Source organism: Ursus maritimus, unplaced genomic scaffold (genome assembly GCF_017311325.1).
Source record: "Ursus maritimus isolate PB19 unplaced genomic scaffold, ASM1731132v1 scaffold_16, whole genome shotgun sequence".
In the NCBI taxonomy this organism is placed as follows: Eukaryota; Metazoa; Chordata; class Mammalia; order Carnivora; family Ursidae; genus Ursus; species Ursus maritimus.
In genome coordinates this window covers 33,699,262-33,713,415 of record NW_024424008.1, presented here as the reverse complement: position 1 = coordinate 33,713,415, position 14,154 = coordinate 33,699,262, and the positions used below count along the sequence as shown (strand labels likewise).

Genomic DNA, 14,154 nt, shown 5'->3' with positions numbered 1-14,154 from the left:
ACAGCATGGAGGTTCCTTAAAAAGTTAAAAATAGAAACACTACATGATCCAGTAATTCCATTGCTGGGTATTTACCCCCAAAACCCCAAAACACTAAATGTATAAATATTTAACTAAATACAAATATATGTGTCTTTATTTTACCTAAATGTTATTTGCAATAGCCAACGTAGGGATGGATGAAGTAGATAAGATGTGGTATATATACAATGGAATATCAACCCTAAAAAAAGAAAATCTTGCCATCTGCAACATGGATGCACCCAACTAGAGGGTATTATGCTAAGTGAAGTAAGTCAGAGAAAGATAAATACCATACAATTTCACTTCAAAACAAACGAACCAACAAACTGGTGATTGCTAGAGGAGAAGGTGGCAGGAGTACGGGGAAAATACGGGATTAAGTGGTACAGACTTGCAGTTACAAATAAGCCACAAGGATGAAGAGTACACCACAGGGGATACGGTCGGTAATACTCTAATAACTTTGGTGACAGATGGTAACTACATTTACTGCAGTGAGCATTTCTTAATGTATGCAGCTGTCAAATTACTATTACACACCCGAAACTAGTAACACTGTATTGTCAAATGTATTCCAGTAAAATTATATATAAAGTTTGAAATCTTACAAGAATAACTGAATTATAGTTGGAAAAATGGTGTCAAAAGACTTGATGCAGGTTTGCCACAAACCTTCAATTAAAAAAAAGCAACAAAAATGAGAGCACAATAAAATGAGGTAAGCCTGTATTAGATACAAGAGAGATAAAATTTAAGCATACTGTACCGTCAAACCACAAAGGGTGAGGGCAAGAAAATAAGTAACAAGGAGGAACTACAAAACAGCCAAGAAAACAACTGACAAAATTTCAATACGTATGTAAATACTGATTATTTTAAATGTAAATGGAATAAATGCTCCAGTGAAAAGACAAGGTGGCTGAATGAATAAAAAAACAAGACCCATCCATATCATGCCTAGAACAGACTCACTTCAAATGTAAAGACCCACACAGACTAAACACGGAAGGCAAGGAAAAAGATACCGAATGCAAATGGAAGCCAAAGAAAGCAGGGATAGCTATACTAGGATCAGACAAAATACTTTAAAATGAAGACTGTAATAAGAGACAAAGAAGGAAATTACACAATAAAAGGTCAAACAACGATATAACATTTGTAATATTGATGCACCCATCATAAAAACACCTAAACATACAAATTATTAACAGACTGAAGGAACAGGAGGAGACTTATTACACATCAATGGCTAGTTTCCAAACAACAAAAAAAATCACTATGGACACATTAGCCTTAAATGACACATTAGACCATATGAAATGAAAAGATATACACAGAACATTCCAACACACATTCTTGCAAGTGCATGTGGAATATTCTCCAGGACAGGTCATGTTATGCCAAAAAACAAGTCTTAATGAATTCAAGAAGAATGAAACATCCAGCATCTCCTTTGACCACAGCGGTATGAAACTAGAAATCAGTTACAAGAAGAAAAGTGGAATATTCACAAATAGGTGGAAACTAACATTCTACTAAACAGCTAATAAGGTCAATGAAATCAAAAGACAAAAAAAATACCTTGAGAAAAATGAAAATGGAAATATAACATGGAAAAATTTGTGGGATGCAGCAAAAGCAGTTCTAAGATTGGAGTTCACCAGCAATGAATACCCTACACCTCAGAAAAACGTAAAACTCTCAAGCAACCTAACATCACACCTCAAGGAAGTAGAACAAATGAAGCCAAAAGTTAGAAGGAAACAAATAACAGAGGAAATCAAGGAAATAGAAATTAAAGAGCCAAAAGAAAAGTTCAATAAGATGAAGAGCTGATTATTTCAAAAGATGAAATTTATAAACCATTCACTAGATTCACCAAGAAGAGAATGGGCTCAAATAAATAGAGGAGACATTACAACTGATACCACAGAAATAAATAAGAGACTATGATCAACAATCATATGCCTACAAATTAGACAACACAGAAGATATGGACAAACTTCTAGAAACATATGACCTTCCAGGACTGAATCATGAAGAAATGAACATGAAAATAGAAAATGTGAATAGACCAGTTATTAGTGAGGAAATTGAATTAGTAATCATAAACCTCCCAACAAACAAAAGTCTAGGACCAGATGGCTTCACCGATGAAATCTACGAAACATTGAAAAAATAATCAGTACCAATCCTTTTCAAATTCTTCCAAAAAAGAGAAGGGGGAACACTTCCAAACTCATTTTAAAAGGCCGGCATTACCCTGATAGGAAAATCAAACAAGGATGCCAAAAGAAAATTACTAGCCCATATGATGAACATAAAAGCAAAAATCCTCTATAAGACTCAGCAAACCAAATTCAACAGTATATTAAAAAGATCACATACCAGAAATGGGCTTTATTCCAGGGATACAAAGATGGTTCAATATCCACAAATCAATGTTACATATCACATTAACAAAATGAAGGATAAAAGTCTTTAATAGATGCAGAAAAAGCACTTGACAAAATTCAACATCCATTTTTATTAAAACTCAACAAAGTCATGTAGAAGAAATATAACTTAATAATGGGCATGTAAGACGAAACTACAGCTGATAGCATATTTAATGGTAAAAGGCTGAAAACTTTTCCTCTAAGGGCAGGAACAAGACAAGGATGCTTATTCTTGCCACTTCTTTTCAACATAGTATTGGTAGTCCTAGCCAGAGCAATTAGGCAAGAAAAAGGCATCCATATTGGAAGGAAGTAAAACCGTTATTTGCAAATGACGTTATATATAGATAAACCTAAGGAATCCACCAAAAAAACTGTTAGAATGAACAAATTCAGTGTAAGGTGAAGATGCAAAATCAATAGACAGAAATTTTATTTCTATTCACTAATATTGGCCTACTCGGAAGAGGAATAAAGAAAATAATTCCATTTACAACTGCATCAAAAATAGACTACCTAAGAACTTAACCAAGGTGGAAGGCCACAAGGCTATTAGATGCCAGTTCGAGGATTCAAACCAGGTTTGTACAATCCTTGTATCTATATATCTTTTCCCTGTACTCTGCTTTTACAGTTCTCCAGTAAAGGGCAAGTATACTAATGAATAGCTACCACCTTTATTTGTTATAACTCATATATAGGTCAGATTATCAATGTTTTGATATAAACCATTTAGCACCTACACAGGCTTTAGTGAGGAAGATCCATTTGAGGCCATACTAAGATGTAAAAGCCAAGAGCAATAAATCCTGAGGTACTGGGGCACCTGGGTGGCTCAGTTGGTTAACCACCTGCCTTCCTCTCAGGTCATGATCCAGGGGTTGTGGGATCCAGCCCCATGTCAGGGGGAAGAGCCCTCAGCAGGGAGCCTGCCTCCCTCTCCCTCTGTCCTCCTCCCTGCTTGTACTCTCTTGCTCTGTCAAATAACTAAGAAAAGAAAAATCCTGACGTACTTTGGATAACCAAAATGCTCTGCATTATAAATTTCTACTTGATCATTAATAGGGACTTAAATAGTTTCACAGAGTCTCAGAGACTGTAGATTTAACTTTCTGGAAGGCAGAATTCCGCACAATTACTGAAAGAGAAGTAGTTGGATCTCTTCAGGCACCTCTAAGATAAAATAGGAAGTCAAATGCAAAACTTTCCTTCTAGATCAGAAATTAAATGTGTCTACAGGCAATTCATATATAACTGCTTTATCTTCGTGGAATGGACTTCATTATCCTCATTTGTATTTTGGGAATACAAGCTTATTTATTGATTTTTAGTGCCTAAGAGTATTGGGAACAAGCATTATTCTTGTTGAATCTCTCAAATAATACATTTTTTTCAGTCTCTTCTCTCATTAAACATATCCATAAAGGATACCTGTTACCACTGTTTGGGCATCTGCTGGCAGACAAGTGATACATAACTTACAAGAATGAACCACTTCCTTCCATTTGTATGGGTTGGCAACATTTGTGAGACTAGTCTTAGTGAATGCATAGTCAGCTTTCTTTGCTTAAAATTATACTGTTACATAAGTATGTTAAATCAATTATAGGCCTTCATTTTGGAATAAAAAAAAGTGAATGCCAGGAGACATACTGTTCTTAAGATGTGGTCTAATAAAAGGGAGTGCATAGAGAAGGATATAAAATGAATGTATACTCTTTAGCTCAATCTGCCATCTCTGTTTTTTTCTATTAGGCACATCATCTTTGCTCCAAGTAGCCACAACAAATATGCTGGAGAATCATTTCCTGGGATCTACGATGCTATGTTTGATATTGAAAATAAAGAAGACTCTCGTTCAGCCTGGACAGAAGTAAAGAAACACATTTCTATTGCAGCCTTTACAATTCAAGCAGCAGCAGGGACTCTGACAGAAGTATTATAGTAAGGTCTCAGCCAAGTAGCTAGCCATTGAAAGTGTTACTGAAAGTCTGAGGATTAAATTCTTCCTAGTTTTTTGATAACTCACAATGCCAGAGTATTGTATAATCTTTTCATATCATGTTTTGATTTTAGAGACTTCCATCCTGTCCATCTGTAAAGAGGTCTTTTGGCTCTTTAAAAATTCATAACTTCATCACCAAAGCATTAAAAAAAAAAAAAAAAGCCCCAGGGATGGGGCAGAAACAACATAGAGTAACTGAAAATTCCCTTAAATAAAACATGGTAAGGAACATGGAAGTCTCAGACATTGCTGATAAAAATGTAAAATGGTACAGGCAGAAGAATACCTAAGAGTTGGTTGGTTTCTTATAAAATTAAAAATACAGCTGACCCTTGAACATGGTTCTGAACTGCACACGTCCGCTTATACCTGGATTTTTTCTCATACAGTACTGTGCATGTATGTTCTCTTCATGATGACTGTAACGGTTTCTCCAGTTGTAAAAATACAGCATATAATATACAAAATATGGGTTAATCAAACTGTTACCAGTAAGGCTTCTGCTCAGCAGTAGACTGTCAGCTATTAAATTTTTAGGGAGTGAAGTTATATGCAGATTTTGGACTGCATGATAGATTGGCACCCCTGACCCTCACACTCTTGAAGGGTCAATTACAGTAACCTTTGCAAGTTATTGTTTCACAAGTTATTTTGTTTTCATCATCTTTACTCCAGAAATGATCATTAGAATAGAATAAGTGATTCTGTGGCAGAATAGTGTAATTAATCAAGGATGTTATAGAATGTGCTTGAACTATTTCTTAAAAATGTCTTCCCCCAGGAGTACTTTACCTATGAGATGTCTTAAGTAAGCCACTTGGTAATCACAAAGCAAAAATCTAGTGATGAAACATAAAAAAAGGGGAGACTGAGCAAATCACCATGGAAATCCACTTTACAAAGATAGAAACAGGGAAAGAAAACACAGGAGATACACAAAACAGCTAGAAGGCAAACAACAATAAGATGGTAGTAGCAAGTACTTACGAACAGACTGAATTCACCGAAGGGTAGGGTGGCTGGATGAAAAAAACACCTAACTCCACACTGTCTAAAGGAAGTTCATTTTAGCTCTAAAAACATACACAGGCTCAAAGCGTCGAACAGAAGAAGATGTTCCATGCAGGTGGATAACAAAAGTGGGTGTAGCCATACTTATGCCAGAAAAAATACACTTCAAGCCAAAAACATTAACAAGTGATAAAGAAGTCATTATATAATGATAAAATAACAAAGACATCAAGAACAGAGAATGATCGTAAATATACACACATCCAACATCAGAGCACCGCGATTAAAAAAATTCTAACATTTAAATGGAGAAATAAACAATACATTAATAGGGGACTTTAATACTATTAGAACAAATAAATCACGCAGACAGAAAATCAAAAAGGAAACACTGGAATTGAACCAAAACACATTCTGAAACAAAATGATTTATAGAGCATGTATAGAACATTCCATCCAAGAGCAGCAGAATACACATTTTTCTCAAGCGCATATGAACATTACCCAGGGCAGATCCTATGACAAGGCACAAAACAAATCTCAGCAAACTTAAGATTGAAATCATACCAACTCTCTTTTCTGACCACAATGGTATAAATTAGAAATCAGCAAGAGGAACATAGAAAAATCCACCAGTATGTGGAAACCAAGTAACACACTTCCAAACAATCAGTCAAAAAATAAAAATGGGAATAAATTATCTCATCTCATGGGATACAACAAAGCAGTCGAGAGGCAAGTTTAGCTAGTATGAAATGCATATATTAAGAAATTACAAAGATCTCAAGCAACCTGACGGTACACCTCTAGGACGCATACAAGGAAAAAGCCTAGAGGTGGCAGAAGAAAGAAATAAAATCAAAGCAGGAATAAAATCTCTATTTCAGAAAAAAACTATGTGTAAACTAAAGGCTGGTTCATCAAAAAGATAAAACTGACAAAACTTTATTAGCCAGACTTAGAAAAAAGACATAAAATCAGAAATGAAAAAGACCGTACAACTGATACTACAAAAATACACAGGATCATAAAAGACTATTACAAACAACTCTATGCCCCAAATTAGATAACCTAGAAGAAATTTCTAGAAACAACCCACCAAGACTGAATCAAACGTAAAGAAAAAATGTGAATACAGACCGATAATGAGCAAGAGACTGAATCAAATAACTTAAAACCTCCCTGTACAAAAAATAACCCAGGACCAGATGGCTTCATTGACAAATTCTAATAAACACTCAAAGGATTAATACCAATCTCTCGCAAACTCTTCCAAAACCTTGAGGTGTAGGGAATACTTCCAAACTCCGCTTAATAGGCTGACATCCTGGCACCAAAGCCAAATAACACAACAAAAAAAGGGGTGTCTGGGTCACTCAGTTAAGCATCCAACTCTTGATTTCAGCTCAGGTCATGATCTCAGGGCTATGAGATCAAGCCCCGCGTTGGGCTCTGCACTGGGCAAAGAGCCTGCTTAAGATTCTCTCCCTCTCCTTCCCCGCAACCCTGCTCACATGTGTGTGCTCTCTAAAAACAAAAAACCACAAAAAGAACTAGAGACCAATATGCCTGATAAACATAGATATAAAAATTCCCAACAAAATATGAGCAAACCGAATTCAAGATCATACAAAGATTACACACCAGGGTTAGATGGGATTTTTCCCCAGGGTACAAGGATGGTCAACATACACAAATCAATACATGTGACACATTACATTCCTGAAATGAAAGATAAACATCATGATCATCTATGCATTTCACAGAATGCAAATCCTTTCATGATGAAAACTTTGGCAGACTGAGTATAGAAGTAACATACCCCACCATAAAGGCTATTTATGACAGACCCACAACTAACATGATACTCAGCTGAGAAGAACTGAAAGCTTTCCCTGTATCCAAATCAGGAAGGGAAGAAGTCAAACTGTCCCGTTTGCAGTTATATGATTTTTTATATGCAAAATCCCAAAGACACAACCAAAAAATTGCTGGAACTAAAGAGCGATTTCAGTAAAGTTGCAGGACACAATGATCAATATACAGAAATAAGTTACATTCTTATATGCTAAGGATGAAATATCTGAAAAAATTATCCCATTCACAGCATTAGAAACAATCTATTTACGAATAGATTTTATCAAGGAAGTAAGAAAGATCTGTACAATGAAAACTAAGGCTTTGCTGAAAAAAATTTAAAGACACAAATGGAAAGACATCCTGTGTTCATGGATCAAAAGAATTAGTATTAAAAAGTCCATACTACCCAAAGCCATCTACAGATTTGATGCAATCTCCATCAAAATACCAATAGCATTCTTTACAGAAAAACAATCCTAAAATTTGTATGGAACCCCAAATAGCCAGAGCAATCTTGAGGGAAAAGAACAATGCTGGAGGTATCCCACTTGCTGATTTCAAACTATACTACAAAGCTACAGCAATAAAACCAGCATAGTGCCAACACTAAAAGAGACATATAGACTAACAGAACTAGAGAGCCCAAAACTAAACCCCTGCATGTGTAAGTCAACTAATAAATTTGACTAGGGAGCAAAGAGCACCCAATAGGGAAAGGATGGTTTCTTCAGCAGATGGGTGTTGGGAAAACTGGATAAACACAGAGCAGTGAAATGAGACTCCTATCTTTTACCACTCACAAAAATTAACCTGAAATGGATCAAAGACTTAAACGTAAGACCTGGTACTTTATACTACAAGAAAACAGGGAAGAAGCTTCCAACAATGGTCATAGTAATGTTTGAGATATGACCCCAAAAGCACAAACAAAAGCAAAAAAATCAACAAATGAGACATCAAAGTTAAAAGTTTTTCACACAGCAAAAGAAAATGAAAAAAGCAAGCTACAGAATGGGAGAAGATTTTTGCTAATCATATATCTGATAAAGTGTTAATATCCAAGACATATAAAGAACTCCTACAACTGGACACAAAAAACCCCAACGAATCCAAAAAATGGGCAGAACTAAACATTTTCTAAAGACGTCCATCTGCATGGTGAAGATGCTCAACTTCATTAATCATCAGGAAAATGCAAATTAAAACCACAAGGAGGGATGCCTGGGCAGCTCAGTCAGTTAAGCATCTGCCTTCAGCTCAGGTCATTATCCTGGGATTGGGGTTCTGGGACTGAGTCCCTCATCCAGCTCCCTGCTCAGCAGGAGCCTGCTTCTCCCTCTGCCTGCAGCTCCCCCTGCTTGTGCGCCCATGCTGTCTGACAAAATCTTTACAAACACAAAAAAACCCAAGGAGACATCACCTTACATCTATTCAAATGGCTATCAACAAAAAGACAAAAGTGTAACAAGGATGTGGAGAAAAGGGAGCCCTTGTGCACTGTTGGTAGGAATATAAATTGGTACAGCTACTATGGATAACAGTATAGAAGTTCCTTTAAAAAATTAAAGAACTATCACATCTAATAATTCTCCTTCTGGGTATTTATCCAAAGAAAATGAAAACACTAATTCAAAATGATACATGCATCCCCGTGTTCACAGCATTATTTACAAGAGCCAAGATATGGAAAGAACCTGTGTCCACTGATAGATGGAATAAAAAAAAATGTGGTATATATACACACACACACTTTCCCAGTCATGAGAAAGGATATCCTGTCATTTGTGACAGCATGGACAGACTTAGGGCACATTATACTAAGAGAAAGACAAGTGCTATATGCTGTCACAGGTGGAATTTAGAAAGGCCAAAGCTGTAGAAACAGAAAATAAAATGGTGGTTGCCAGGGGATAGAGGCTGTGGGGTCAAGAACAGATGTAGTTTAAGGGTACAAATTCGTAAAAAGTAGTTAATATGCCTTAGAAATATAATACCCAGTACACTGAATAAAACAAAGATTAGGACTAAATTATTCCAACTGCCAAAAATAATTACCAAATATAATAATTACGTAGTGTGATAGAGGTGCTAATTATTGCTTCAATGGCAACTGTATTACAATGTATAAATGTATCAAATTAACATGTTGTACACCTTAAATTTCCTTGGAAACAGAGGCCTGTGTGGTCAATTATCACCAGCACAAAGAAGTCACTAAAAAGTGTTTTTGTTAAATAATTAAGCAAAGGGATGGTTACAATGCTGAAGATGCTTACAAACTTTTAGATCTTATTAAAAATGTTAATAAACCTTGTAAATTTCATACCTACCAAACTCAGAACTTTCTGGAGAAAAACTTTAAGAAAGCTAAAACTCAGCCAGTCTAAAGATTATCTGGCAAAGCATAATATATGAAAAGTACATCATCCATGCATGCTAGAGATCTCCCTTTGGAAGAAGGGACCTATAATTTATAACAATTTTACATGTAGTTCTTGATTCATTAAACACTCTTAAGGTTCAGGTTTAAAAAGTCTTTCCCTTATAATTTGATGGAGTATCTTCCCTAACTTTTCACAAATGAGAACCCATCCAGTTTCACATAATTGAAAGAATAAGTCTGTTTGCATAATACACCAATAATTTTAATCTGTTGCTTCTTTCACCCTGTTACAATGACGTTGTTCGCCTATGTACTCAGCCTTTCAATCATCCATATCTTAAGTATACAGAGATGCAGAAAATTGTTCCAAAGTCCAGATGATAGTAAGGCCAACTTACATGTACAAGACTTTACAAGACAAATTCATTGCCATGAGCCTATTACTTTCATTCAGTCCTACTCCATCCCTGATTCTTCTCAATTGCCCACCTGCCCTTTAAAGGCCCTTATCAAGTAGGTCAGTGCAAAAACTGAAAACCCACAATCCTTTCATAATTTGGTCATTTGATACTAAGAGAAAAGACTAATAAACAAATGGCAGTTACAATTTTAGGTTTCACATGGTGACTTAGATGTCTTTAGTGTCATGGTAAAGAGTTTAAGGACTTAGGAATCAAAGTTTCTCAATTTAAAATCTGATTTCACCATCTGTTACTTATGTGACCTGAGGCAACATATGTAGTTTTCTTTTGCCTCTGCTTCTCTATCAGTAAAATAGGGGTAATAGTACATAATCATATGGAGGTGTTCTAAAATTAAATGAAAAGCTATTAACCTCTCTAGTTGCCAAACTCTTGAACAAAGAATTAGTTATAGTTAGGTCTACAGTTTTGAATTACTTGTAAATGATACCTAAATTCCTAAGCCTCAACTGCAAAATTTGTGAAGTCTTCTAAACTAATCACAAGTGAATTATAAAGTCCTATTATTACACACTTACTTTTCCTGATGGTTTTAAATTACCTACCTGAAAAATTGTACTAGAATTCCACCTAACTTTCAGTTCTAATTTTCCTTATCCTGATATTGGCTTTTTGCTCCCTTGTATTTGTTCCTCCCCTCTGCCTCCAACAAAGCCTTTTCATGCTAATAATTTAAGGAGTTTTATGGAGGTGGGGAAGTGTCCTGGTTGAAATCCTTCAGGTATCAAAACCAGTCCAAGTTGGCCTCGAATATGAAGTCTGCAGTCTGAAACCAGTCCGTCATTAGAATCTAGCTTTCATTAGTAGGGGGAACCTTTTAAAGTTTTAACAATTTTAACTCCAAGAAACCCATTAATTCTAATAAGCCCAATGCATTGAACGTTTATAATTTGTGGATTTTATTTGTTGACACACATAATCTTTACATTTTCTGCCACCTTAAGAATGTATCACACCCAACTAAATTGTTAATCGCAGGTACTGACAGAATCAAGCAAGAGATAGTCTGTGGTGAATTTATGTTGTTTTTGTCAACCCAGCAGCCTTCTTTCCGCATTCTTCTGGCAAAGAACTTCAATTTCATATACAGGACCCGGGGCAGGTGGTTCAGGCAGCACGCACTGCATATTCAGTTTAAGCCTGAACAGTCCCTTATTGGACTGACTTTTCTTGGCGCCCGTGTACTTCTACTTCATCATACTCAAGGGCAGGGTCTGTCACTGTTTTCTGAAGTTCAGAATGCTATCAATCCTCAAAGTCAGCTAAATGGAATACTTACATTACTATTTACTTACGATTTCCAAATCCTGAGAGCCAGACAAGGCCTCCCCATAAGCCTCAAAACTCACCGATAGCCTGGACTATTTCACCTGGATCTTATAAACTTTCCTTGGACTCAGCAGTTCTCTATGAAAATCACTTCCTCCAGTATCTTTTTCTATATTCCCTATCTTGATCACAAAGCTAGGGGTTACCCAAAAGTTTCACTCTCTAGCCCCTAATAATTTGCAGTTTTAAGATCCTGAGTCCCTTAATTTATCCCCTTCTTGTCCTGCTGCTTTTGTTGCATTTCATTCCTTCATCCTATGTGGTCTTTCCCTATAACTACTTCCAATTACACCTTCCTATCAAACTGTTCTTTTCTAAAATAAAATGCAAGCCGTATTACAAACATATGGAATAACCTAACTGAAGGCAAAAGGTGATCGACTAACTCTGAGTCTGTACAAGTCTTGAAATGAGTAAGACTAAAGGCAAGAAGAAACAAACACTGTACTCTAGTCGATAAACTTCCGTGGGAGGTTAGGTTAATAATTCTGATACTGCTATACATGTGTACTGCAATTGAACAATTAAGCAAATGCACAGCAGATGGTAGAAGCCATGTTTTCACTGTAGGAGTAAAGTTACAGAGAAGCAAGAGGAGGAGGCTAGAGTGATCTATGTGGTAACATATTAGTGTTGGAGATATAAGTATGAACTCATGTTTAGCTTAATACAGATACATGGTTCCTTATAGAAACATTTATAGATATGGGTATAGACACAGGTTGGTATATACATTTCCTTGCAATCAGGTGAGTGAGCCTAGAAGCAAAGACACTACAGTAGCAATGAGTATACACCTAACATCCACTAATACCATTCTTCAATAAAGCAAGGATCCTTGGAGAAACGGCTCACTGGAACATCTTGAAGTGCCAGAAATTAAAAAAGTGCTAAACAAAACAAAACTAAAAACCCCACAATGAGAGGACAGCAGTATGACAAAAAAACACAGGAGCCAATTGAATGGCCTTAATAACCAAAGCTGGAACAATCTGTAATACTAGATTATAACTTGAAATAGGAAACAGTCCATAATGAAATAAATAAAAGATGAAATAAATTAGGAAGAGACAAATCTATGCACAAAAATTCTGTAAGTGTGGACTGCACATAGTGACTTCCTTTTGAAGGACAGAAAGAAACAAAGTAACTTTACATTTAAAAAAAAAAACTGAAAAATCCTGCCTTAGATAATCAAAATGTTAAGGCGTGTTCAGAGTATGTATCCATGATACCACCAATGAGAATGACACCGACGTCTGTGGTTTTCTTTCTCAATACACATAAATTCAACCCTAAGAAAATCACCAGACAAATCTCAAGTGAGGGCCATTCTACAAAATACCTGACCAGTCAGTATTCCTCAAAACTGTTAGGGTTTTGAAGGAAGTCTAAGAAACTGTCAAACCAAGAGGAGCCCAAGAAGACATGATGACTAAATATAATGTGGTATCCTAGATGGGGTCCCGGAACAGAAAAAGACATTAGGTAAAAATTAAGGAAATCTGAATAAAGTATGGACTTTAGTTAATAAAATGTATCAATACTGGTTCATTAATTCTAACACATATATCATACTAATGTAAGATGTTAATATAGGGGCAATTGGATATGACATACATGGGAACTCTCTTGTACTACCTTCAATTTTTCTTTAAATCCCAAACTGTTCTAAAACAAAAAGTAAATTTAAAAGACATTAAGTTGATAATAGGGAAAAAAATATAAGCCTAATTACACTTCCATGTTGCTAGTACAAACTTTATTGTACGTCAACATTTTTCTGCAAATTTTTGGGCCCCATTCCCAGAATTTCCTACTAAGGTCTGAGGTTGGGGATCCAGAATTTGCATTTCTAATAAATTCCAAGATGTTGATCCTACTGGTCTAGAAATGGTATTTTGACAGCCACTGGCCTAGCCTAGAAGATGAAAGTCACATCACCCCTTGCTATCTGTCCTGTATTTACAATCTTATCTGTCTTTCCTATGCAGGCATCTTACATTGCAGACACTTTCAATTACGTAATTGCTTTAAGTTGGTCTCATACTAATGGGGAAACAAAGACAAATTTGATGCTGTTTCATTTCTTTCTAACATGCAGATACGAATTCCTATCTGTAAAGCTACACACAGGGCACATACCATTATTCAAAAGACAATGGAAACTCTATAAACTCACTAGCTTTGACTTAGCCAAGTTACTGAACCTATGCAATAAATCACTTTTCCCAACTGTAATATGATAGAACCCACCTCATAGTTATCACTAGGATTAGTTCATAGTCATTAAAGTCTTTAGAACAGTGAGTGGCCCATAAGAAGGGCTGCGGATCTTCTTGATATTTACAAGAGCCAATCAACATGCCAAACACTATACTAGGAAATGGGAGATATTATGGTTGGCCAAAACACAGTCAAGGTTGTTGTCAGTCTACAAGAGTATACAGACATTAACAAATTAATCATACAAATAAAATATGAACATGGAACTGTAAACTATAATAAGCATTTGAAGGAAAGGATCACAGTATTTTAAAAGCATTCATCTAGTCTCATTTTTGGAGGATACAGGAAAGTACTACAGGTACAGCGATGTTTCTCTCTTCCAGGCTTAAAAGA

The 14,154-nt window shown here is 35.9% G+C and overlaps 1 protein-coding gene across 2 annotated transcripts in view; it reads left to right on the top strand.

Annotated features, from left to right (window-relative positions):
* Window positions 1-4,823, top strand: part of LOC103660690 (N-acetylated-alpha-linked acidic dipeptidase 2) — a 109,363-nt gene extending 104,540 nt beyond the window's left edge. The window contains exon 19 of one of the 2 annotated variants that reach the window (XM_008688343.2): window positions 4,218-4,823. In XM_008688343.2, coding sequence (XP_008686565.1) covers window positions 4,218-4,407 — 190 coding nt within the window. In that variant the 3' untranslated portion in view covers window positions 4,408-4,823. The remainder of the gene's footprint in view (window positions 1-4,217) is intronic. The other variant, XM_040631008.1, reaches the window with a different exon arrangement.
* The last annotated feature ends 9,331 nt before the right edge of the window (window positions 4,824-14,154 follow it).